Source organism: Eublepharis macularius, chromosome 1 (genome assembly GCF_028583425.1).
Source record: "Eublepharis macularius isolate TG4126 chromosome 1, MPM_Emac_v1.0, whole genome shotgun sequence".
In the NCBI taxonomy this organism is placed as follows: Eukaryota; Metazoa; Chordata; class Lepidosauria; order Squamata; family Eublepharidae; genus Eublepharis; species Eublepharis macularius.
The window spans coordinates 105,168,226-105,195,634 of NC_072790.1; the positions used below are offsets into that span (position 1 = coordinate 105,168,226).

Consider the following 27,409-nt stretch of genomic DNA (forward strand, 5'->3'; position numbering starts at 1 on the left):
TGTGGGAGAGGGACTTCAGTACCCAGAAAGACTTGCAAAAACGATCAAGTGCCCTTCGTGTGAAAGATGTCACTTGTAGTGAGGCTCTAAGACTTCTGTTCCTCCTCACTACTTATTTCCTTTCTTGTAAATCTGTCTGCTGTTTGCTCTGAATTTCAGTACCTTCTTGGTAAGACCCACTGCCTCTAGAGGAGTTCCTTGACCCAAGCCTTGCTTCCTCTATCCTAGACATGAGGCCATATTAGACGTAATGGTGACCATGCATCCGACCAGAGGACACCACTGCCATTTTAAACCTAATGGAGCAATTTTAAAATGTTATGAGAGCTTAATCAGACCCAGAGTGCAGCAGGATGAGGCACTCATTTCCCCTCCCCAGCCATAGAGGTGGGATGTGTGTTTAGGTACTTTAAAAGGCACAGGAGAGGAAACAATAGCTCCTGATTCAACCATTTTGCAGGCCCAATCAGGACTGAGCCCTTACGACATTTTTAAATTGTCTTATTATGCCTGATAGCATCCATGGGTGAGACCTGAGGACACTGTCACATCTAATTTGGCCCAGAATTTCTGCAACCCAAGCTTGCATTTTCAACTCTTAAAAAAAAGACGTTTTTTTTCTTTAATTTTTTTTACAGTAATTTCAGTTGTAACTAGTGCAACAACTATCTTAGGGAATGGCATTTTCCCAATATGATCTCTCTTCTCTGCTTCATATTCTTTTTAATGCAAAGTTGTCATTTACCAATGCCTTTTCTATAGTGGTGCCAAGAATGTTGAACAAACTTCCAAGCCTATCACACTAACTTCCAAGGATGCAAAGCCTTGAGAAAGTAAATTAAAAGACCCTTCATTTAACATTTTAAGCTTCAGAGTTCATCTCTTTCATTTTATCTTGCAACTGTAAAGTCAGTTCAATCCATGAGAAAACACTAAGATTGTAATTAAAGAAGTAAGTCATGGCACAGCTCTGTGTTGCTGCTGCCACGTAGGTGCTTTAAATAACTTCACGAGACAGCTGCTACAGTGAGGAACTATTTACATGCAGCTGCTTGCCAGCAGATTGAGCCATTTTTCGTCACATCACTTCCAATAGCTATGAAGAAAGCTTTTCAGTGGCACAGTGAGCCGCTGATAGAAAACAGCTTACCATTTTGGTAGTTTAAAAGTAGCTACGACATATAAACCAGCCATTAGTTACATTAAGAAGACAGTGAGCTGCCTTTGGGCATTATGCTTTATGTTGTTGCCATCAGCTTCAACGGCATTTCTGTTAATTCATAGTGCTTATTTAGGGCAATTCTGCATTTGCAATAGCTATTCGGAGAGAGAATATTCTTATACTGCAGGCCCTGTTACTGATCTTGGCCAGACAGAATATCTGACCATTATGAAACAATAGTCAAATTAACTACTTTGTTGTCAATAGTGGACTGGCTTTCTAATCACTCAGCGAACTCTTTTCACCAAATACTAGTTCTTTCAAAGCACTTGGCTATATGGTTTTTGTCCCTCCTTCCCTTTCATTATTGTGAGATATGACCACTTGTCAACGTTTGTACAATAGCTGATAATATAGAAACATATAACTGCCGAATCACACTTGCACTTTGTGTGAAGTGCTGACAAGTTAAGGTAACTGCACGCTTCTCACCTATATACGTTTATTAGTTTATGAAAGGTATTGATTAGGGCTGTGCTATTCGAGTTTTGCTTCGGGTAAAGATACCCGAAGCTGACCCGATTTGGTAAGCTTCAGCATGCTGGCCCTGCTTTGGAATACCGAAGCAAAGCTTTCTGAAGCATTCGGAAATGCTTCGTAAAGCTTCAGGGCTTGTTTAAAGGGCCCCTTGTTTAAAGGGCCCCTGCTTGCAAGCAGCAGCGAGAGCCTTTAAACATCAACCCCCCCACCTACCTTGTGGTGGCTCCGGGCCAGCTCCTCTGCTGCCGCCCGAGCCTGCGGGGTAGAGGGGAAGGCCGGAGCCGCCTCCTCCGGCCCTTCCTGCCCCTCAAATGGCCGCAGCTCCGGCCTTCCCCACCACCCTGCAGGCTCAGGCGGTGGTGGCAGAGGAGCCGGCTTGCCGCTTCGGATTTGGGGGTATTTCGAATTGCTTTCCTGCTTCGGGTAAACCCGAAGCTGGAATACTGAATCTCCCCGCCCGTGCACAGCCCTAGTATTGATACCATATGATCATTTCCCATTTTATTATATGTGAGGGCTTACTCCACTGCAAAGTAGCTTCTCCTGTATCTATGCTGGGGTACATTTTTGGCTGAAATCTAGAAACAGAAATATTCAAACTGCCTCACTCGTAACGTTAATAAAAGCTAATCTGTTGAGGATGAAAACTTCTAATTCATTTTACGGCTGCAAATCTTTAAAAGGGAATTCCTCCCTCCATTTCATACTAGTAAAGTTACAGTGCTATACTAAATAGTATTACATCCTTCTAAGTCCAGTGAAGCCAATGGGCTTATAGGGATGTAATTCTGTTTAGGACTGCACCATTCGTCTCCATTTTTGTGCGCGGTATCACATTGTGCCCAGAGGTCTACCATAAGCTCTGATCAGCACATCTGTTAAAAAAAAATCTGTTGCAAATTTCCCTTTTATCTGAAATAGATCCAGTTTTATTTTACTTAAAAGAGAACTGTAGGTTAGATTTCTTTGTCATATTGTTTGCAATAGAAAATGCTATTTTGGGAATAATTTGGAGTTTTACATTCACAGCTCAGTGGAAGGTAATGTTTTTTTCAAATTCCAGTAAAGGATTTACTACATGCTATGATGGAATTCTGACAATTTACTTTATACAACAACCTTCTCTGAAGAATGATTGCCTCAGGGATTCATGTTAAACAAGATCTCTTCAAACTACTCTACAGAGTTTATTGTGAATTATGTTCTCATCATAGAATTGTGAGATCCAATTTAAGTGTGTTATTGGTCATTTTTTCATAACCAGCTTCTCATTTAAACCAGAATTGTAGTCATTATGTGTGGCACATTGCCCAAACCAGCAGTGCCCACAGGGTGACCTTGAGCCCATCACTATCTCCCAGTCTATTCTACTCTACAAGGTTGTTGTGTGGATAAAATAAAGGAGTGGAGAATGATGTAAAAAGCTTCCTTGGGCTCCGATCAGAGAGAAAAGAGGGATATGAATTAAAAAATAAAATATATAAAATACGAAACGTATATTCACTTATTTCCTTGCTTGAAGTTCAACATCATAATCTTAAGCCTGATGTAAAATTTATCAATAAATATGTATCTGTTAAAACAATTCCTAAGTATTCTTTGATCCTTGTTCTTAACTGTACGCCCCCCACCCACAAATAACTGTACTAGTTCTGACCAGAGATTGTTTTTGGAAATTTCAATATCTGCTAAAATGCTTTTAATTCTAAAATCGTATTTTATTGTTGGACCTGTTGAATCAGCTTTCTCTACCGTTCAGCTGGCCGCACCGGCTGCAGCTTTGCGGCGACGGTGGCAGGGAAGGCCTTCTCTGCTGGCCAGCCTGGCACTGGCTCCAGCCTTCCGCCTGACCAGGTAAATGGGGTGGGGGTGGGGGTTAAAGGGTGTCACTTCAGTATGCTCTGAATCTTTATGGAGCATACTGAAGCGACTTAAAAATCCAAATCCGAAGCGGCATACCGCTTTGGATTTCGGGTTTTTCCAAAGCTTTTCCCCGCTTAAACCCGAAGTGGGAAACCAGAATATTTTTTGGGTGCACACCACTTATTATTATTATTATTGTTGTTGTTGTTGTTGTTGTTGTAATGAGGGGTGGGGGTGGAACATGGAGATAAAAGTGAAATAAATAATAAATGAAGGAATGCATGAGAAAAAAATGTCTGGCTGCTGTTTTTTTGAATTACTGCCCTACTGCGGGACCGCCTGTCACCATATGTTCCCCAGAAGGTAATTAGGTTGACTCATAAACAGCTGTTGGTGGTCCCTGGCCTCAAGGATGCTCACCTGGCCTTGATCAGGGCCAGGGCCTTTTTGGACATGGCACCCACCTGGTGAAACTCTGTTGGTGGAAACCAAGGCCTGGCAGGATTTACTGTCTTTCCGCCAGGCCTGCAAGACAAAGATGTTCTGTCAGACAAATGGTTGAGGTTGAGGCTGGGTGGGCTCCTTTTTTGCTGGTCTCCTGTTGAGTGGAGAATGCAGCCCCCTTCTCTCGATTGTCTGCTGACCCACCTAACAGGCATGACATCACCCATACCATTGGATGTACTAGATCAGGTTCAGCATACAGGTGACTGTTAAAAGATGCTGCGTCTTGCACTGATTTTTATGGTTTTAATGTTTTAATGTAACTAATATATTTAATAGATTTTAATGTGTTTTGCTTGTTATTACCTGCTTTGAGCCTGCCTGCAGGGAGAGCGGGTTATAATTTTAATGATATAATAAATAAATAATAATGTGGTCAAGAACAGCTTCTCATGTGAGGCAGGGGTGAATCTGATGCTTTGCTGGTAGCCCCCAAATTCAAAATTGGCAGCTAGGTAGTGGTCCCAGGAATTGTTGCAACCTATGGGGAAGGTGAGTGACCAGACCAATCACTGGCTCCACCTACACAAGGTTCAAACTAGACATTATGTCTGGCATGCACTAAGTATGGCACACGGAATCCCACAGCATGGCAAATGCCTCACCCCATTGGTTGTTTCAGCTTGGGAAAATGCATGGGAAGGTAAGGTTGAAGCCTCCACTCTTCATGCTTTGATTCTAAGCCAAGTTGGGCTCTAAGGTCATGCATGGCGGTGCAGAGATCATGACTTGGTCCAGACCTAACATCTATTTTGGATCTTAACCACCAGAACAAAACAGTGAATAGTCATTTAACAAATAACATCTGGATAGAATTGTAGTGGATCACAAATCTCTGCCACTCACTAAACATGAATAAAATGAGAAATTTATATTCACTTCTAATTGTTATCTTATGCTGGTTATTGTCGACTTATAATTACACAGTGGTTAAAGCTAAAAAACAGAGGTATACAGATAGATAATACACTTTGGTAGATCTGCCTTAGAAAAATTAGGAACAGGCTATTACAGCTACTCTTCTGCACAGGATCCCTTCTCCAAAAAAGTTTGTGTTACTGAAGGAATGAAATTCTCATGAGAGGAAAGAAATTAATGTTGATAGTGTACATGGTTATGGTGCTGGAAGTACACACTGTTATGTTGGCAGATGTACTCCTACTCTCTTTTTTGCAGAGCATCTGCCATTAGTAAGATACAACTTTGTAGACAGGTCATACAGCTCTGAGACAGGAGACATGCCCTCACCAGTATTAATAAGGACATTCAATACACATTTCACATTTTGCCTGAGACCCAGTGGAGGGATCTCAGTTTCATTCTTGACAGGCTGTTCTCCTTAGCAGGTATGCCCAGTGCTTTATGTCAGTTCTCAGGTGATGACATAATTTAATACTCATGTTTTAATTTTACAAATTAATACAAAACCAAAGCTGTAAAAATTATGTTCCCTTACCTGAATCTCTAAAGTAATCTCAGCTATCTGATTCTGTTGATTGTCTATGACCTGTTGGAAAAAGGGGACAAATGTTCATATCTGTAAAACTCATGCTGGGATGTTGTTAGTTTTTAAGGTGGGCTACTGTCCAGCCTCTCCCTGATGTTGTTTAAGATCTATGTGTGACCCCTCGCCCAGGTGATCTGTAGCTTTGGGTTGGGATGCTATCAGTACATTGATGACACACAGCTCTATCTGTTGATGGACAGCCATCTGGACACTGCCCCAGATGCCTTGGCCAGGGGGCTGGAAATCATGGTGACCTGACTGAAGCAGAATCGCTTGAAGCCAAATCCTCTGAAGACAGAGGTCCTGTACCTGGGCTGTGGGATAATAGGTAAGAGGATCTAATTCCTAACCCTTGACAGAGTGCAGTTGATGCCTTTGCCAATGGTGAAGAGTCTGGAAATGACCATGGATGCACACTTTCTATGGAGGCCCAGGTCACAACAGTTGCCAGAACTATCTTTTCCCATATTCTGCAAGCCAGGCAGCTTGCTCCCTATCTCTCCTCCCACAACTTAGCCACAGTGATCCACACACCAGTCACCTCCAGACTGGACTACTGTAACACACTCTATGCAGGGCCACCCTTGGGCCTGACCCAAAAACTGCAACTGGTTCAGAATGTAGCTGCATGTGTTCTTATGGGGATACCATTCAGAGCACACATTCATCTGGCTGCACTGGCTCGTGGCTGAATTCCGGATACGGTTAAAGGTTTTGTTTTTGACATTTAATGTCCTTAACAGACTGGGGCCAACACACCTGCTGGACCTGCCTCTCCCTGTACTTCCCCCAGAGGGCCTTGGACTCAGTGAATAAACAGCTACTGGTAGACCCCAGCCCAAGGGACTTTTGTCTACTCTCAACCAGGGCCAGGGCTTTTTCGGCCCTGGCACTGGCCTAGTGGAACTCCCTCCCACAGGAGACCTAGGCCCTGTGGTATTTGTTACACTCTGCAGGGCCTGTATGGTTGAGGCTCGACATCTATTCCCCCCTGCCCCGACTGCCCAAGCTCCGCCACCCTGCCCTGAGGATGGTTGTTGCATTTTTTGTACTGTCGGCATTTTATCGTTCTAGCACAGCTTTTTTATTTGAATTTGACGCCTTATGTAGTGATTGGTTTTATGCATATTAACTTTGTACTTAATTCCTGTTGTGAACCGCCCTGAGCTCACTTGTGGTGAGGGCAATATATAAGTGAAATAAACTGAACTGTTATGTTACAATAAACTAACACACCTATTCCTCTGGACATATCTGTAAAACACTTTCCGAATTTCCTTTCAATGCAAGTGGCTTGATGTTATGTGTGTTTCAGAATTATGTACAAAGGACATGCACTACTCATGGAAATGAGGGTGCTACAAGATCAGTAATGGCTTCAGAATTCAAACTAGCAACACACATGGAAAAACGAGATGACTAATATACAACAGCACCATACAGGACTATAACAATGTTTAAAGGATGTATCTCTGATTAATTTAATGCACAGACCTTGTTTGCTCTCTCATTTTTCTCTTTGAGGCTTTCATTTTCACTTTGAAGTTGTTTTGTGTCCAACATAGGAAGGCGTACACCATCTTCTAGGCATTTTTCTACTTTCTGTTGCAGGCTGTAGTTCAGATTTGAGAAGAAAAACATTTAGAAACTGCAATAGGAGAAAGAAAAAACTGCACTTTGCAGCATAACTTGAAGTTTAAAAGACAGGATATTTCAACACATAAAAGTTGTTTAGGCATTAAGAACATAATAACATAAGAGAAGCCATGTTGGCCATGTTGGATCAGGCCAATGGCCCATCCAGTCCAACACTCTGTGTCACACAGTGGCCAAAAAACCAGGTGTCCTCAAGAGGTCTGCCAGTGAGGAAGGGACACTAGATGCCCTCCCACTGATTGCCCCCCCAAACACCAAGAATACAGAGCATCACTGCCCTAGACAGAGTTCCATCTATACCTTGTGGCTAATAGCTACAGATGGACCTCTGCTCCATATGTTTATCCAATCCCCTCTTGAAGGTGTCTATGCTTGAAGCTGCCACCACCTCCTGTGGCAGTGAATTCCATGTGTTAATCACTCTTTGGGTGAAGAAGTACTTCCTTTTATCCATTCTAACCCAACTGCTCAGCAATTTCATTGAGTGCCCACGAGTTCTTGTATTGTGAGAAAGGGAGAAAAATACTTCTTTCTCTACCTTCTCTATCCTATGCATAATCTTGTAAACCTCTATCATGTCACCCCTCAGTCGTCATTTCTCCAAGCTAAAGAGCCCCAAGCGCATTAACCTTTCTTCATAGGGGAAGTATTCTATCCTTTTAATCATTCTTAGCTGCCCTTTTCTGCACTTTTTCCAGTGCTATATCTTTTTTGAGGTGTGGTGACCAGAATTGTACACAGTATTCCAAATGAGGCCGTACCATTCATTTATACAGGGGCATTATGATACTAGCTGATTTGTTTTCAATTTCCTTCCTAAGAATCCCCAGCATAGCATTGGCGTCGCACACTGTATCGATTTTTTTCAGTGAGTTATCTACCATGACTCCAAGATCTCTCTCTTGGTCAGTCTCCGCCAGTTTCGACCCCATCATTGTGTATTTATATTTGGGGTTTTTGGCCCCAATGTGCATTACTTTGCACTTGGCCATGTTGAACCTCATTCAAATCACTCTAATTTTAAAAATCATACAGTGTGTCATTCCAAATCCAAAGTAAACATCTAACAGTGCAATCCTAAACCAGTGTTGCACCTGTCTAAGCCCCATTCACTTTAACAGATTTAGAAGGGTATAACACAGCTTAGGACTCCACTGTAACTCATAGATTCATGCACCAGACAATTACATCACTATAGCAAATGTACAGTAAAATCCACACAACAGACCCAGCCATAGCAAATATTTAAAAACATTCTAATTGGGGTTAATCCCTACACTCAGTTAATAGCAAAGCATACATAGAGAACAATTAAACTAATGGTATACAAAAGTTCATGGTGACCTGGTTAAGGAAGAAATGAGAGAGTCAGTAAGATGAAATGGCATGGGAGGAGTAGGAGAGCCAGTGCTGGGGAGCCATAACTGCTGGCAAGGGCAAAAATAGGGTTTTCCTCTCCATTACCAGGTACCACTTGTACACTTTGACTTCACAGGTTCATGTTAAAAAATGATTCTGTGGGCATCAAATATTACATCACAAGAAGCTCCCATAGTATCATCCAGTTTTAGATAGGCAGTTCTCACCCCCCCCCCAGAAGAATGATTCATTGTGTTTATAATACAAAATGCAGCATATCAAAAATTAGACTTTCAAATAACCACTCAAATGGAGTCAGCAGAAACTGTCCCCAAATGACCAATGTGACAAATATAGCCAGGAATAGAGGAGCAGTTGTTTGCCTTGAAAAAGATAATGGAAGGTACTTCGGCAAACCAGAATAAGGCCTGGTCTTGCAGCTAAACATTAGGACATACTAAATAATTAAAGAAATTGAGAGAGGGACAAATAATAGTATGGCCTCTAAACAAGACAAGACCAACTCTTATCAATAGGTTATAATATGTATTAGGGCCCGAGTGCAAGAAATGTCTGAGAACGGCAAGAACATCCAGATCCTAAGGGTAGAAATGAAAATATATGTATTGTCGAAGGCTTTCACGGCCGGAGAACGATGGTTATTGTGGGTTCCTGACGTTTCGCCAGCAGCTGTGGCTGGCATCTTCAGAGGTGTAGCACCAAAAGACAGAGATCTCTCAGTGTCACAGTGTGGAAAAGATGTAGGCAGGTCATTTGTATTTACTCAGGAGGGGTGGGGTTGAGCTGAGTCATCCTGTAAGAGTTTCCCAGGGTGTGGAATGCTAATGGCGGGAGGCTTCACTGTATCCTGAGGAGGTTCTTTTGCATATGGATTGGTGCTTGATGTGCTAATCTTCTCTGCAGGTCTATTGTCGAGTATAGAGTGTTTTGTTAGCCTGGAGTTTTTCAGAACTGGAAACCATGCTCTGTTCATTCTTAAGGTTTCTTCTTTCCTGTTGAAGTTTTGCTTATGCTTGTGAATTTCAATGGCTTCCCTGTGCAGTCTGACAAAGTAGTTGGAAGTGTTGTCCAGTATTTTGGTGTCCTGGAATAAGATACTGTGCCCTGTTTGAGTTAGGCTATGTTCAGCCACTGCTGATTTTTCAGGTTGTCCAAGTCTGCAGTGTCTTTCATGTTCTTTTATTCTTGTCTGGATGCTACGCTTTGTGGTCCCGATGTACACTTGTCCACAGCTGCAGGGTATACGGTATACTCCTGCAGAGGTGAGGGAGTCTCTACTGTCTTTTGCTGATCGTAGCATCTGTTGTATTTTTCGGGTGGGTCTGAATACTGCTTGAAGGTTATGCTTTTTCATAAGCTTTCCCATCTGATCAGTAATTCCTTTGATATATGGCAAGAACACTTTTCCTGTAGGAGACTGTTTTTCCTTGGTTGTTTGATTCATCCTGGATTTGATTGCTCTTCGGATTTCATTTCTGGAGTAGCCATTTGTCTGAAGTGCGTGGTTTAGATGATTAATTTCCTCATTGAGAAAGTGCGGCTCACATATCCATCTTGCGCGATCCACTAATGTTTTCATTATGCCTCTTTTCTGTCGGGGGTGGTGATTGGAGTTTTTGTGTAAGTACTTACACAAAAACTCCAATCACCACCCCCGACAGAAAAGAGGCATAATGAAATTTCACTTTTATTACTATTAATGCTAAGGCCTGACACTTTTGAAAATTCTTTAGTTATCTTCTTTAGTTCTATTATAGAGTTTAGGGGATCAGAGATATATACTGCCGTATCGTCTGCAAACATAGATAATTTATATTCCTTTTTGTTGATAGTTATACCTTTGGTTCCGGGGGATGATCTAACATGGTTGGCAAGGGGTTCAATCGCTATTGCAAAAAGAATGGGGGAGAGCGGGCATCCTTGTCTTGTTCCTCTTGTTAAGTTGATTTTTCCTGATTTGTACCCGTTAATTTTGATTTGGGTTGTAGGGGTGGCATATAAAGAATTTATTGCTCTTAGAAATTTGTCGCCAAAATTCATTTTAATCAGTAGCTCTTTGAGATAAGGGATTTCCACTTTGTCAAAGGCTTTTTCCACATCAAGGGCCAGAACAAGGGAATTGATCTTATTTATTTTACCATACTGAATAATATTTAAGGTCTTCCGTATATTATCTGTTAATTGTCTGTTTGATTGAATCCGGCTTGGTCTATATTTATATAATTAGAAATAAATTTGTTTAATCTGGCCGTCAAATTTGCAGTGAAGATTTTCATATCCTGGTTCAACAAGGATATTGGGTGATAAGAAGCAGGATTAGTGGCGTCCTTTTCAGGTTTTAAAATAACAACCATATTCAATTCCGTCCAAGAGAGGGGCATTTTCCCCTCTTCTAGGATTGCGTTACATACCTTAGTAAGGTGAGGGGCGAGCTGGAAAGAGTATTTCTTATAAAATTCAGCAGGAAATTCATCATTCCCTGCAGACTTGTTGTTTTTCAAGTTTTTGATTATGTCCTGCGTTTCTCTAATTAAAGTACTTTGGTCCAGCAGTTGTCTATGAACTTCTGCTAGTCTATTATGAACTCCAACCCTATCTAGGTAACTATTAATTGAGTTCAAATTCGAGGAGTCCGAGGTGTATAAGTTTTGTAAAAGCTTTGGAACGTTTTAAGAATTGCTTCTGAGTTTGATTGGATCAGTCCCTTCTCGTCTCTTATTTGGTTTATAAGTCTTGTGGCTTGTTTCTTATTCACCTTCCATGAAAGAAGTTTCAGATTTTTAGGGTTATTGTGCCAAAATTTTTGCTTTAAAAAAATTAAATTTTTCTGGATAGTTGTGGTTTCTAGGGTTTCTAACTTTTTCCTTTCCAGTAGGAGTTTTTTATAAATTCTCTTATTGCATGTATTGTCGAAGGCTTTCACGGCCGGAGAATGATGGTTGTTGTGGGTTTTCCGGGCTGTATTGCCGTGGTCTTGGCATTGTAGTTCCTGACGTTTCACCAGCAGCTGTGGCTGGCATCTTCAGAGGTGTAGTACCAAAAGACAGAGATCGAGGGAAAACTCCCATTCCTGGATACCTTGGTCATCCGCAAAGCAAACTTTCAGTTAGGTCACAAGGTCTACAGGAAACCAACTCACACTGATCGGTACTTACACAAAAACTCCAATCACCACCCCCGACAGAAAAGAGGCATAATGAAAACATTAGTGGATCGTGCAAGACGGATATGTGAGCCGCACTTTCTCAATGAGGAAATTAATCATCTAAACCACGCACTTCAGGCGAATGGCTACTCCAGAAATGAAATCCGAAGAGCAATCAAACCCAGGATGAATCAAACAACCAAGGAAAAACAGTCTCCTACGGTTTTTGCCATATATCAAAGGAATTACTGATCAGATGGGAAAGCTTATGAAAAAGCATAACCTTCAAGCAGTATTCAAACCCACCCGAAAAATACAACAGATGCTACGATCAGCAAAAGACAGTAGAGACCCCCTCACCTCTGCAGGAGTATACCGTATACCCTGCAGCTGTGGATAAGTGTACATCGGGACCACAAAGCGTAGCAACCAGACAAGAATAAAAGAACATGAAAGACACTGCAGACTTGGACAACCTGAAAAATCAGCAGTGGCTGAACATAGCCTAACTCAAACAGGGCACAGTATCTTATTCCAGGACACCAAAATACTGGACAACACTTCCAACTACTTTGTCAGACTGCACAGGGAAGCCATTGAAATTCACAAGCATAAGCAAAACTTCAACAGGAAAGAAGAAACCTTAAGAATGAACAGAGCATGGTTTCCAGTTCTGAAAAACACCAGGCTAACAAAACACTCTACACCCGACAATAGCCCTGCAGAGAAGATTAGCACATCAAACACCAATCCATATGCAAAAGAACCTCAGGATAGAGTGAAGCCTCCCACCATTAGCATTCCACACCCTGGGAAACTCTTACAGGATGACTCAGCTCAATCCCACCCCTCCTGAGTAGATATAAATGACCTGCCAACATCTTTTCCACACTGTGACACTGAGAGATCTCTGTCTTTTGGTGCTACACCTCTGAAGATGCCAGCCACAGCTGCTGGCGAAACGTCAGGAACTACAATGCCAAGACCCTGGCAATGCAGCCCGGAAAACCCACAACAACCATCTCTTATTGCATGTTTTCTTATGAGCTTGCTCTAGATATGTGATATTTTTCATCAATTCTGATTGGGTTTTTTCTTTCTTTTTCTTATAGGCTGAAGCTATGGCTATACATCTACCTCTTACTACAGCTTTCATTGCGTCCCAAACTATTTCACTGGGGACTCCACAATTTGAGTTTTGGTTAAAATAATTTTGTATTTCTGTTAACAGATCTTTTTGAGCTGCTTTATTAAATAAATTTATTTAAACGCCAGTTTGGCTGCCTGGTTTTTTGTTCTGAAAGTTTTAAGGAGCACTCCACCCAAGAGTGATCTGACCACCTCACTGGGTTTATTTTTGAGTTGGAGGTGTGATGCAATAAATTTAAAGATACTACAATATAATCAATTCTAGTATATGTTCCAAATCTGGGAGAATAATAGGTGTAGTCTTTCTCGTTGGGATGCTGATTTCTCCATACATCAGTTAGATTGAATTGATTAAGGATATCTGCAAGTTGTCCAATACTTCAGGGTCGTGGTCTAGTCCTATTTCCTTTTATCTGTTTTGAGTGGTCTAGATTAGGATTAACAATTAAATTTAGATCCCTCCCAATTAAAATGTCTCCCACCTGGAAAGTTTTCAATTTAGACAGTGTGTCTTTTAATAAAGAATTTTGATTAATGTTTGGAGCGTATATAGATGCCGATGTCAATTTTTTTGAGTCAAAGATATATCTACCTTCAGTATCAATTTCTACTACCAGCTCTTCAGTCCTGACATTTTTTGAGATAAGCACGGCCACCCCCCTAGATTTTGAGTTCCCTGGGGCTAAGCACTGGAAATCCCACCACTTTGATTTAAACACCTGTTGCACCTGTGATGATAAATGAGTTTCTTGTAGAAAAAGAAAATCAGGGCGTTGTTTCTGCAGCGTTGACTGTACCCTCTTGCTTTTGATTACATTATTTAGACCCCTACAATTTAAAGAAAGAACTTTGTACTCCATTACCTGGGGAATATATGAAAGCAACAATTCAAGAAATTAACTATTTATACTCTCTGCACAAACACAGTATATATTCTTTTTTGTATCAATGAGCGATATGTAGTTATCAGTAAACTGTTTCTTATACTTTATAAAATGCTGGTTTACCAAGTTTAGTAATAGACGTAGAAGACAACGTACAGGAAATACAAAGAGGTTTGAGAAAGAAGAGTAGATTAGAAGAGAGAAGAGAGAAATAGAAAGAAAAATAGAAGGAAACTAACAACTACCTCTCTCCCTAAGTTTCCTTAGGGAGGAACCCACCAGAAACCCTTCTTTTCAGGGAAGGGTATATATATTTATTTAATTGATGTTTTAATAACTTTGTTACTCTCCAAGAATGGGCCCTAAATTACCAAAAGCAAAAAGAGCCCAGTATCTGGGGTCCAAAACCAACTTGGGGACCAAATATACCTCGTATCCACACCCACCCCCTCCCACCCACCCCAGCCTCGTTTAACATCATTTTTCTCTTTAGACAGCGGAGAGTGGAGGAGAGAAAACAACAGTAATATGTATAATGTCGTTAAATTGTCACTTTGACCTGCTCAGTCCTATTTCTTCATTTTCCAGGGGGTAGTCTGTAGAAGGAAAAAAAATCTTTTCTCCCTCCTTGCTTCCCTTAGGTGCCTTTACAGTGAATCCACCTGTATCCCTCTTTCATCTTTCTTTACTGGGATCTTGCTCCAGGTAGCCGGCGATGGTCTTGCTCTGTAAGGGAGAGATTTGCTAGGGGAGATGGACTGCCACTCTAGTTGAAGGTCTTTAAGCAGTTTGGTGCCAGACTTCAGGTCGTTGGCTTCATATGACCTTCCTTGCCAGTGCACCAGCACCCTGGTCGAGGAGGCCCAACAATACCTAATATCAACTTCAGTCAGTTTATTTGTGATAGGTTTTAAGTCCCTTCTTCTTGCTAGTGTCTCGGCTGAAAGGTCTTGAAATATATAGATTTTTTTTATTTTGAAAGAAGTGACCCCTCACTCTAGCTTCCTTCATAATTTTTTCTTTTGTTCTATAATCAGGAAGGGTTATGATAATGCCTCTGTGTAGTTGCCTAGATCTTAAGACATTTAGTGCTCCAACTCTATACACATGGGAAATTACAGGGGTGACACCAGCTTCTAATTTCAGTTCTTTTCCCAGCCATTCTGCAATAAATGCAGTGAGTTCAGTGTTATTTTCTTCATACTCAGCAAAACCCCTGATCTTAATATTGCTGGATCTTAGTTTGTTGTCAAAGTCAATAACTTTCTCCTGGAGCTGATCATTTTTTTAGTGTAATTCCATTATTTCTTTTTGATTTTCAGTGGCTAATTGCTCAGCCTTTTCTGCAGTCTGTGCAGCTTGTTTGATCGATTCCTTCAACTCATTTGTTTGATCTTTAATTATAGCTTCCATTCTTGTAACTATTTTGTTTTCCAGCTTTTCCAGTACAGCTAATATTCCCTCATCAACTGCATGAGATTTCTCAGGCTCCCTTGCAGGCTTATCAGCATTTTCGGCAGCCATTTTAGCTAGGGCCTGTCTGCCTCCCACCGGGGCTTGTTTAGCTTCTGCCTTCTCCAGAAAATTTTTTAAAGAGGAGCTACCCTGCTCAGCTTGTTTAGCTTTCCCCCCTCCTGCTTTGCCCATATTTTTGGGGGGTTTACCGCTTTAAGAACGCTTAAAAGAGGCCACGGCAGATCAAGGAGGCGTGGAGCGAGGTTTTTATGCGTCTGCCATTGTCGCGCGACCCCTCAACCCCCCACTTTTTTTTTTTTTTTTAAAGCACGGGAAGCTTTTACTTGCTGCTGCTGATCTCTATTGCCTGCTGCTTGCAATTGGCAATGGAGATCAGCAGCAGCAAGCAAAATCTTCCCGTGCTAAAAAAAAAAAAAAAGGCAATGTTTTGAAGCCTATTCAAGGCTTCCAGTTCCGGCTTTGAAGAGGGGAGGGGGAGGAGTAATGAGTGACTCGCTCTAACCTCCTCCTTCCCCCTCCCATCCCTGAAAAAGTGGCGGGAGCTTTTGCTTGCTGCTTGATCTCCATTGCCAATGCAAGCAGCAAGCAAACCTGCACATTTGGAGGGATTCTTTGCACTGTTTGCAGACTTTGCAATGAGTGCAAGGGGGAGGAGGGGTTAGGAATGGCCAATCCTGCAGTAGCATTCTCCTTCCAGCCCAGCCAATGGGGATTCTCTGGCAGGAGAGTGCCTTTTTTAAAATGCTGCAGTGCAGGGCTATAAATTGGAGGCTTCCCTTTAGAAATCTTCCAATTTACCCTGACATTGAGAGAGCGGCTTGCCTGGACAGAAATTGGAAGAGGAGGACCCTGCTGCGGAGTGCTGCTGACTGGCCCTGCATCTCACTGGTGAGTCTCACTGACTCACAAGATTCTTTGATCTTTGGGGGAGGGGGTGGTTGGGGGGCAATGGTTTTGGGAAAGGATTTGTTTTAAGTTTGCATTTTATTTTTATTTTTTAAATTTAACAGTGGCTTCCCAGGGGCAGACTCATGCCAAGTCCTGGTGTGTGCCAAGGCTTTGGCCTAGGTGGTGGTGGTGGTGGTGGGGGGTTAACTTGAAGCTGGCCCACTGCTGCTCTGTTTAAAGTTTTTTTTCTGTGCCTGCCTTTCATTTCTACAGTGGGTGGCTTCCCTGGTGTGTGCCAAGGCTTTGTCCTAGTTTTTTACTCTGGCTTCCACACTTTGGGACTGAGGGGTTAGAATTTAGAAGTAGTTTTTAAAGAGTTAATATACTTATTTAATAACCAGTTTCCATTCTGCTCTTTCCTAGAGACTGCGAGACTTGAGAGACTCCAGCTGCTGCTGTGGCTGGTCGAGCATCTCGTCTCTGCAGTCTTGCTGTGGAGGAGGACTTCCCCCGTTGAATTCCTGCCTGTCACCTGACCATCGCTGGACTGCAGGAGTGGTGAGCAAGTCAGTGACTCACAGGGTTTTCTGAGGGGGGTTGTCTTGGTGGGTGTGGGGAGGGGAGGATTAGGGGCTTGACTGGGTGGGAGCGATTTTTTAAAAAAAAATTTAAAAAATTTCTATTTTTTTTCAGAATTTTTTCTTGATTCATTTTTACTGTTGTTGGTTGGGGGAGGGGGTTTGTACCTGTTTAAAGTATTTTAAGTTTTCTTGGGGATTGTCTTGGTGGGTGTGGGGAGCGGAGGATTAGGGGCTTGACTGGGTGGGAGTGAATTTTTTTAAAAAAAATTTCTACATTGTGTGTGTGTGTGTGTGTGGTTAGAGGGGGGAGGAGTTTTTTGTGGTGTGTGTGTGTGTCTGCCCTCGGTGTTGTGTTCTTGCTGTGTAACTTGAATCACAACAGGAAATAAAGATTTTTTGCATGTAACTGTGTTTTTCAGATTCTCTGGTGTGCAGTGAGTTGTGTTCCTTTGGGGTGGGAGGGCGGCTGCAATGCCCTCGGTGTTGTGTTCTTGCTGTGTAACTTGAATCACAACAGGAAATAAAGATTTTTTGCATGTAACTGTGTTTTTCAGATACTCTGGTGTGTAGTGAGTTGTGTTCCTTTGGGGTGGGGGGAATGGTGTGCTGTGTCACACTACCGTGCCTTTTTTCTATATAGGAAGGTTGAAAAATAAAGATTTTAAACTTTATTCAGTGTGTGTTTGTGGTTTTGTTCTTTGGTGTTAGGCTAGTTTCCATCATAGGGAACAATGGGGCTGGCTGGCCAGCCATCTCTGTAGGTGGTGGGGGAATTTTGGGGAGGGTGTCTGTGGTTCAGGTGTGCTTTCACAGGGACAAGCTTGCACTCAGGAGTGTGCCCTCCATTATGGCACCCCTGGGATGTGCATAATTGCCCTGGGAAAGAGAGTTTAAAAGTTCCCATCATAGGGAACAATGGGAGATGGCTGGCCAGCCTGCTCTTGGGGTAACGGCAAGTGTGGGAATGTTGGGGAGGGTGTCTTTGGGGCTGTGTGGGGCTGTTGGGGGTTTCAGGTTAGGCCCCCCAAATGGCCCCCCAAAGTGGGAGCAGGTTGAGCATTGGTGGGGGGTGGGAGGACAGGTAGAAGGAGGTCCCCTCAGGGTTGGGGGCATTTTGCATGCAAACTGCCACCCCTAGCCAGACAAGCCTCTTCTCCCCCCCCCGCATAGGATATAATGGAGAAAAGGAGGGGGGCTAAGGGCAGCTTCTTTGGGAGGCCATAAAATGCCCCCCCCAAAGTGGGAGCAGGTTGGGCCTTGGTGGGGGGTGGGAGGACAGGTAGGAGGAGGTCCCCTCAGGGTTGGAGACATTTTGCATGAAAAATGCCACCTCTAGCCAGACAAGCCTCTTCTCCCCCCCATAGGATATAATGGATAAAAGGAGGGGGGCTAAGGGCAGCTTCTTTGGGAGGCCATAAAATGTCCCCCCAAAGTGGGAGCAGGTTGGGCCTTGGTGGGCGGTAGGAGGACAGGTAGGAGGAGGCACCCTCAGGGTTGGGGGCATTTTGCATGCAAAATGCCACCCCTAGTCACACAAGCCTCTTCATTTCCCCCCCATAGGAAATAATGGAGAAGGCGAGGATAGGGGCACCTTCTTTGGGGGGGGCCATAAAATAGCCCCCCAAAGTGGGAGCTGGTTGAGACTTGGTGGGGGGTGGGAGGAAAGGTAGGAGAAGGGCCCCTGAAAGTTGGGTGCATTTTGCTTGCAAAATGCCACCCCTAGCAACCTAGAAAGGTTGCCTGTTTTTCCCATAGGGAATAATGGTGAACGGAGGAGGATGGGGGTACCGTCTTTGGGGGGGCATAGCATGGCCCCCCAAAGTCCAAACTTTCTGAAACTTGGGGGGTTGTTAGAGAAGAGGTAGGAGAAGGTCCCCACCAAGTTTGGTTTGCCTCGGAAAGAAATTGCCCCCCCCCAGGGCACCTGAAAGCCAGAAGTGAAATTGACACCTGAATCTTTCCGAGGCAAACCCAAAGCTTTATGAAGCTGTATTTCCGAAGCTGCTTGTCACTTCGGAAATTCACTTTACCCGAAGCTGTTTCCCGGTTCGGGTAAACCCAAAGCGGGAAACCCAAAGCAACCAGGGCTTGCACAGCCCTAATTATAACTATTCTTTCCCCATAAGTGTGGGCTTTGATTATGATTAATTTATAGGAAAGGAAGTCTGTACATGTACTGGGTGAGTCTTAACTAAGTGTTTTCTTGATGATGATGTTTGATGATGATGATGATATTACCATTACCAGGGCTTTTTTTCTGGGAAAAGAGGTAGTGGAACTCTCAAGAAGGAAATGAGGGAGAAATACATGGGATTCTTTGAAATAATGTTATCCAAGATCCATAATAAATTCAACCGATGTGCTCTTTCTATGAAGACCTTCATATGTGCTCTGCTATATACAGTTGGTCTATTGGTTAAGCAGGTTAGCACAAGGAGTGCAGGCACTGCATTATCCTTTGGAACCCCATGCACTGCAGCAGCTAGATAAAACAGGCAGTTGCAGTGCTGGCATTTGCCCCAGATGCAGTCCAGGCTAAATGAGATGCTGTGCGAGTTCAAAGGTGCACAAGTGAGTTCTTTGGGATCACCAGCGTCACACCCAAATCAGGCTGGACAACAGCGTTGAGCACAAGTGTGTCTTTCTCTCCTGCTGATTTTATACCCTGCTTTTCTCTCTAATGGGGACTGAATATGGCTTACAACGTCCTCCTCCCCTTCTTCATTTTAAACTCACAACAAACCTGTGAGGTAGGTCAGTTCAAGAGTGTATGACTGGCACAAGGACACCCAGTGAGCTTCCATGGCAGAGAAAGGATTTGAACCTGGGTCTCCCAGACCCTAGTCTCAATAACATAGTTGAGCACTTTGTCAATAGGGAAGCGCTTCAGAACAATGGGAGGCAGAATAGCCTGCTTCCTGGAAAGGGGAAAAACTAAAGAGGGAATCATGCAACTTAGAACCTCAGTCACTCTTTATGGAATGCTGGTTTTGCTTCTAAGATAATTAAGAACATTTGGGAGCTAAACGATGCAGGTGCTCTTAAACTCCCCATTCCACCAGAAGCCCGGTTTGTGCAAGAAGCAACTTCGGGGTGATGCAGAGAAGTTGCAGGAGGTGTTTAGAACTCCTGCAGAACAAACAGAAGGGAACTGATTAAGGAAGATGAGTTTGGCCTGAGAATGAGAATTGGAGAGTGTTGAAGCACCTCTGCTGGCACAGCGAAGATGCCTCTAGACATCTAGACTTTCTGATACCAGCACACAGCGAAGCAAAGAACTGCTGAGAAAAGGCAGCGAGAATGAAGTTTCAGCTCAGCGCTACTTACACCCCGCCTGCTGAGCCACTTCCCCAGCAGCAAAACAGAAGCAGAGCCACAAGTCGCAGCAGGAAAGGTGCCATGGGAAGAAACCAGGGCATCGCACGAGCACGTGTCCCAGCCAGCCGCAAGGACTTCCATTCAACAGAGAGGGGAGGGAAAGAATCCAAGCCCCAACGCAGCGGGGACACATGCATGTAAATAACTGCCTAAAATTCCCTGTTGCCTTCTGGGATTTGTAGTTTAGCGAACAAGGCAAGGGGAGCTTTTGTCAGGTGTCCTCCCACGCTTGAAACAGTAACACAGTTTTTTGGGGGGGGGGCGGGAGAGGAAAGTGGTGCCACAACTCAGTTCCACCACATTCCGGCTGAAAAAAAGCCCTGACTATTACTATTACTATGCCTTTTTCACTTGAGATCCGAAGCAGATGACACAAAGCTACTGAAAATACAATATAATCAAACAGCTAGGACATTCACTGAGCAAAGTACAATAATGAACAACAATCAGGACAACCAGGGAAAGAGATACAATAGGGTACAGTAGCAGAAGATTTGGAAAAACAAGTATAAACGTGAGCATAGAGATTAAATCTTTCTCAAACAAGCATAACTAATTTACATAGCATGTTTTGCAACAAGGGAACTCCCTAATAGGTACATGTCTACATCAGCAGACGGTACCCAACAGTGTAGCGAATAGTCCCTGTCCGTACTAATGCATCTCTCTGAGCTACTTCTTACAACAAAGCCATATAATCTGGGTAGAAAGTCCTCCTGAATAATTCAGTTTTGCATAGTTTGCTGTGGAAAACATCTGCTCCTCATTTTCTACAGCCCTGGCAGACTCCCCTTGCTATTTGCAGGTTTCTGTGGAGCATGCTCGGCTTTTCATGCCAGAAGTTGAGTCGCTTCCCACATCCTCTTCCAAGTCTCAGCAAGAGGCTCTTCATTGGGAGGTGGGTGTGGAAAGTTCATATCAGAGTCATTTTCCTACCCTTCTGCTGGGGAACGCATGTGCTCCTTCTCTCCTGACTTGGATGCCACTGTGTCTGAGGGCCCAGTTTAAACATGTCAGCTGTCACGGGTTTATCCTCATGTTTGCTGATGCCATTTTTAATTGAAGTGTAGTTTCTTAACACAGAGCTGTGAGGCCCCATCCAGCACAAGTGCACAGCAAGGCAGCCCTAGGCATGCAGGCATGAAGACAGCAGTGCTGGGGCTGCACAGACTAACCAGCTGGCTCACCATCTTCCTCCTGCAAAAGGAGGTTAGAGCAGGAGGAAAGTAGCTGCAACATGTGATTGCCCACACCCCCAAACACACAGCCACCACTGTGCTGCCATCTGGAGCATGGGGGAGATGGGGAGCTTGGTGAACAGCCAGTGGAGGCAGTAGCAGCAGCTAGGAGGAGGTCTGACGGGCAATGCCTCCCTGGAACACTGGGGTGAGGCTATGCTTCCAGGTGAGCTGGTCCATGGTTGTTGTGAGTTTTCCGGGCTGTATAACCGTGGTCTTGGCATTGTAGTTCCTGATGTTTTGCCAGCAGCTGTGACTGGCACTGTGACACTGAGAGATCTCTGTCTTTTGGTGCTACACCTCTGAAGATGCCAGCCACAGCTGCTGGCGAAACGTCAGGAACTACAATGCCGGAGGGCAATGCGCACACGCTAGCGTTTGGACGCCTTGTCTCCACTCTACCAAGGACATCCAAGTTAACAGCTTTAAAAGAATGTAAACTGCTGATTGAAACTGCTGAAACTGATTTACGAGACATCTGGCACAACAAGAAGAAGCTTGGTGAAAGAATAGGTGAGAGGATAACAGAACTTGTTTAGTTTTAAAAGGGAAGGGAGGACGAGCTGAGACAGAGATAACATGGCAGCTACTGTGAAAGGCTTATCAGAACAACTGGCACAATTTCAAGCACTAATGCTTGACTCCCAGACCAAAATACAAACTTCTTTAACTGAGCTAACAGCAGAAATGAGAAATTTGGGCTCAGAGGTTAAATTGGTGGCAGGCATTGCATCGGAAGCCAAGGCTCTTGCGCAACAGAACAAAGTGGAGATTGATTCATTGAAAAAACAATACATAGACTTATCGGACCGTAATAGGAGGGGGAACATTATTTTCTTTGGTATTTCTGAAGAAGGTAAAGCATGTGATTTAGAGCGGACCCTGGTGGAATGGTTATCACAACAGGAGCTGGAAATAGAAGAAGAAGAGATTGAACATGCCCACAGACTCCAAACAAGAAGAATGGGGGGGGAACCGCGCCCGGTGATAATGAAGCTTGTGAGGGAGAAGTTACAGCAGAGGATATTCAAAACACTCAAGAAAAATAAAGAGCTGACATTTAAAGGCAGAAGGGTTTATGTGAAGGAAGATTTTTGCAAAGAAACGCTTTATCAAAGGACTCAAATGAAACCTTTTGCACAGAAACTTAACCAAAGCAACATTAAATTCAGCTGGGCGTACCCAGCATCCCTGGTTATTTACCAAGAGGGGAGGAGGCTTTGTGCAAGGAACCCTGAAGAGGCACGGGACCTATTAGAAACTTTGGGAGTAGATGTGAGGAATACTGAGTCAATCCCGATGGATGAAACGCAATAAACCTCGGCCACAGCAACCAGACTCTGAGGAAGGTCCACCTAACCGTCAGGACAAGAGGCCAAGACTGTCTCGAGACTGAGACATATTAAGGGAAGTATACGAACGAAATTAAAATAGTATTAAAATGGTTATTAATATAACTCGGGGAGTGGAGGGTGCGCTTACCCCAGATGTGTAGAGAAGGGATGAGAACTCATCCCCAGCTCATGGCTCTACACAAGGGAAGGGGAGGGGGAGGGAGGGGGAAGGGAAGGGACATTGGGTATATAAAGGGGAATATCAAACTAAATATCGGGCCAGGGGAACAAAGGGAAGGTAAATCTGAGTTTGAAAATGGATAAAACACTACAGGTGCTGACACTGAACGTCAATGGTCTGGGTTCGGATTTAAAAAGGTATAAACTTCTTAGATTTCTTAAACAACAGAATATAGATATAGCATGGCTCCAGGAAACACATAAAGCAAAGAAAGATAAAAGACCTTTATTCAGAGACCCTAATTGGGGGATCTTGGCAGAGGCGCGTGGATCATCAAAATCAAGAGGTGTGGCAATTCTGGCCCACAAGAGGAATGATATAAGAGTAATAGAAGTGATAAGAGATGCTGAAGGGAGGTTCATAATGGTTAAATGCCTGGTTGAAAATAGATTAACAACATTGATAAATGTATATGCTCCAAATACGGGACAGAGAACCTTTTTATTAAAGGTATTTAAAAAAGCACGTAGCTTCTCTGAAGGAGAGGTAATTTTGGCGGGAGATTTAAATAAGGATTTTGATAAAGATAACATAATTAATTGGAAACAATGGGATCTGACTGAAGTACACAAAGTTCTTAACCTAGTGCCCAAACCCACATATTTCTCAAGTAGACATAAAACTACCTCGTGCTTAGACTATGTACTTATAAATAGAATGAGTACCTGGGAGGTAAAAAGAGTAACCACCCATCCAACATGGATTTCAGACCACGCCCTGGTAAGTGTAGAAATAATACTAATGCATAAACAAGTTAGAAGACCATGGAGATACAACAACATGATTATGGCTAGGGAGGAGGACAAGCGATATATTACGGATCAAATAAAGCTATACTTCAAAGAGAATAGGGGAACGGTGGAGACAAATACACTATGGGATGCGGCTAAGGCGGTAATTAGAGGGCAATGTATTATGAAAGAAAAGGAGATAAGGAAAAAATGGCATGCCGATAGGGAAGGGAAACTACAGGAATTAAGTAAGTTGCAAGAGGACCAAATAAAGAAATTTTGCCCCAATAGACATAAATTAATTAGGGAACTGCGGAAAAAACTGGATGTTCTTGACTCCATGGCATTATGGAAAAAGCAGGTTATGGTAAAAAACGAATACCAGAGAAATACACTTAATTCAGCCAAGAGATTAGCAAATTACCTGAGAAGGGAAAAGGAGAGACAAAGGGTGAGGAGTATTAAGATAAATAAAAAGGCGACACAGAATCCAGAGGAGATAAAAGGAGCATTTGAGAAATTTTATAAAAGTTTATATGAGGAAAAAGAGGTGAAGGAATTTGAGGAAGAGATAGGGACAGTGTTAACGGAAACTGAACGAAGGAGGCTTGAGGAGGATGTAACGTGTCAAGAGATTGAGCAGGCGATAGGTAGCTTAAAGACAGGTAGCTCTCCAGGGTTAGATGGTTTTTCAGCTGAATTTTATAGGGAAATGAAAGAGGTATTGATCCCTGAATTACAAGAAGTATTTAATAATATACTAAGAGGAGGAAAGGCCCCGGATACCTGGAGGAAAGCAGAAATAACGGTGATTTTGAAACCTAAGAGGGACCCCCAAGAAGTGGGTTCATATAGACTGATTAGCCTGCTGAATCAGGATTATAAACTCTTTGCCAAAATATTGGCAAATAGACTTAAGAATATTATTCGGAAAGTGATAAGAGGATCAATACGGCTTTATGGAGGGTAGAAACATTGCACACCCGGTAAGAAATTTAATCAATGTCTTGTGTCATAGTAAATTTAGGAAACTGGCTTTATTAAAATTAGATGTTTATAAAGCTTTTGATACACTGTCATATCAATTTTTATGGACAGTTATGGCCAAATATGGAATTAGTCAATCAATTATACAAGTATTCCAGGAAATATATAGAGAAGGCACAGCGGTAGTTAGACTCAATGGGGAACATACCTCACAATTCTCAATTCAGAGAGGAGTTAGGCAAGGATGTCCGCTTTCCCCGTTCCTCTTCATAATGGCTATAGAACAACTAGCTCAACGCATTAGGAACTCTGGGAGGATAGAGGGATGTCAAATAGGCAAGGAAGAAATTAAATTAAATTTATTTGCAGATGACCTGATCATAGTTATACCTAATCCAAAAGAAGGAGTCAAAGAGACAAAAATTATATTAGAAGACTTTGAGTTAAACTCAGGATTAAAAGTTAATATGGCAAAATCAGAGATAATGTATATTAATGTGAGGATGGAAGAAAGGAAAGCGATACATAAATGGACAGGAATAGGTTTAGGGGGTCAAGAAATTCAGATATTTAGGGATAGATATAGTTAAAAATGTTAATAAGATGGTAGAGAGGAATTATAATCGGACGTGGAACACAATATTGAAAGAAATGAGGAAGTGGGGCAAGAAGACATTAAACATAACAGCTAGGATTAATATAGTGAAAATGTTCTGGACCCCAAAGTTATTATATTTGTTTCAAACAATACCTTTAGAAATCAATAGACAAAAAATTAACAGTTGGAATGCGAGAATAAAAGAATGGGTCTTTGGCAGTAAAAAAAGTAGGGTTTCTAGATATTTCATGTATGCTCATAGATCTGACATGGGATGGGGTGTCCCAGAACTGGGAAATTATTATGAAGCATTTCAAATAAAAACATTAATGGAAATAGGGGAGAGAAGTGAACAAAAATGGGTTAGAATCGAGAATGAGGCAAATAAAGGGGTTGGAAGATTTGGAGTATTTACAGGAGGAAAGTTTAAATACAGTATGTTAGAACCGGGACCGAGAAAAACAGCATTAATGATTTGGAGGAAATGGCAACCGAAATGGTTAAAGGGAGTATCTAAACAAGTATTATTAGAGGCATTGGATGAGGAGGAGGAAGATGAGAAATGGTGGAGATTACTTAAACAGAAAGGGTACACTAGATTGCAAGATATACTATGTGGGCAGTCACTTAAACCATTACAAACATTACATGATGAAATAGGAAGGCAATATTGGTTGAAGCTAATAGGTCTACATAATAGACTTAAAAAGATAATCGAAAATAGGACTCTGATGGCGGGGGAACCAATGGAGGAGTTATTAAAGGTGATGATAAACACAAAAAGAGGATTAGCAGGCAAGATATATAGAAGGATGATGTCTGATAAAGATCGGACAAGAACCCTCCTTCAGGGGAAGTGGAGCGTAGAAATTAGTCTAGCAGATAGAAGGGTTGACAGATTTATAAAAGGTATACAGGAGATAAAAGTGCATAAATTCAGAGAGCTGGAATTGAAATTCTGCACGAAGTGGTATAGAACCCCGGCTATATTAGCTAATATGTTCTCAAGACTAAGTTCAAACTGTTGGCACTGCAGAAACGGGAAAGGATGGTACTCCCATATGTGGTGGGAGTGTGCAGAAGTTAAAGCTTTTTGGGAGAAGGTAACAGAGCAACTTTATAAGTTCTTCGCAATAAGACCAAAGATAGACCTAGAATTGATGTTAGGTAGTACTTTAGGTCATAAAGATATCCGAAAAGAAGGACAGGACTTATTTAAAGCAATGGTGCTAGCTGGTAAAGCAGTAATAGCATTTGGTTGGAAAGACAAAACTAAGTGGACGGAACTAAACTGGCAGGATTATTTATTTGAATACATTCAATCAGACATTATAGCCATAATTAATCAGGATAAATCATGGGAATTAAGAATAGGAAAGATTAAGGAAAAATGGCATTTATATTTAAAATGGGTCATGGAGGGTCAACGACGGGACGTTCGGTGGAAGCTCCTAAGCTTGTGCCCCTGGCTAGAAAGGATGAGTAGCTAAAGGGAGGGCGGGAGGGATAAGGGTATAGAAATACAGATGAATAACTTGAATGGGAAATAGTCATCCAAAATACACTAAAACTCTCAACCCTCCCCGGCTATAGGATACAATATCTTCGGCGATGAATTAAGTGAGGAGGAAGAGGAAGGAGAATCAAGGAGGAATAGAAGAAGGAGAGGACTCAGAGACTAACTCCTCTTATCCGGATGTGAAGAAACAAGATAAATAGAAGAATGATTCTTACAAGGGACTTCTGCTGAAGATATAGAAACTGTATATGAACTTATGGAGAGGGGTTGGAGGGCAATGGGTATATATGTACGGGAATAAGGATGTTTTGAAGGAAATGCACAAAAAATATACAATAAAAAAAAAGGAAAACCCTAAAAAAAAAAAAAGGAACTACAATGCCAAGACCACGGCAATACAGCCCGGAAAACCCACAACAACCATCGTTCTCCGGCCGTGAAAGCCTTTGACAATACATCGAGCTGGTCCATGTTGCCCTGCTACCACTGTCTTCTTCCTGCTCTCAGCTGGCTTCACCACGCCTCCAGGCGAGCTGGCTGGCCAGCAAGCCCACATACCTAGGGCTGCCTCACTGCATGCCTGTTCTGGATGGGACCTCAAAACACTGTGCTAAAGAACTACAAATCAATAAAAAATGGCCCCAGGGG

The 27,409-nt window shown here is 42.6% G+C and overlaps 1 protein-coding gene across 1 annotated transcript in view; it reads right to left on the bottom strand.

The window, feature by feature from the left end:
- Positions 1 to 27,409, bottom strand: part of CEP85L (centrosomal protein 85 like) — a 209,310-nt gene that overhangs the window by 12,904 nt on the left and 168,997 nt on the right. Inside the window, exons 9-10 of the mRNA XM_054996547.1 lie at positions 7,071 to 7,188; positions 5,526 to 5,576 (exon numbers count right to left, since the gene is read on the bottom strand). Of these exons, the coding sequence (XP_054852522.1) occupies positions 5,526 to 5,576; positions 7,071 to 7,188 (169 nt within the window). The remainder of the gene's footprint in view (positions 1 to 5,525; positions 5,577 to 7,070; positions 7,189 to 27,409) is intronic.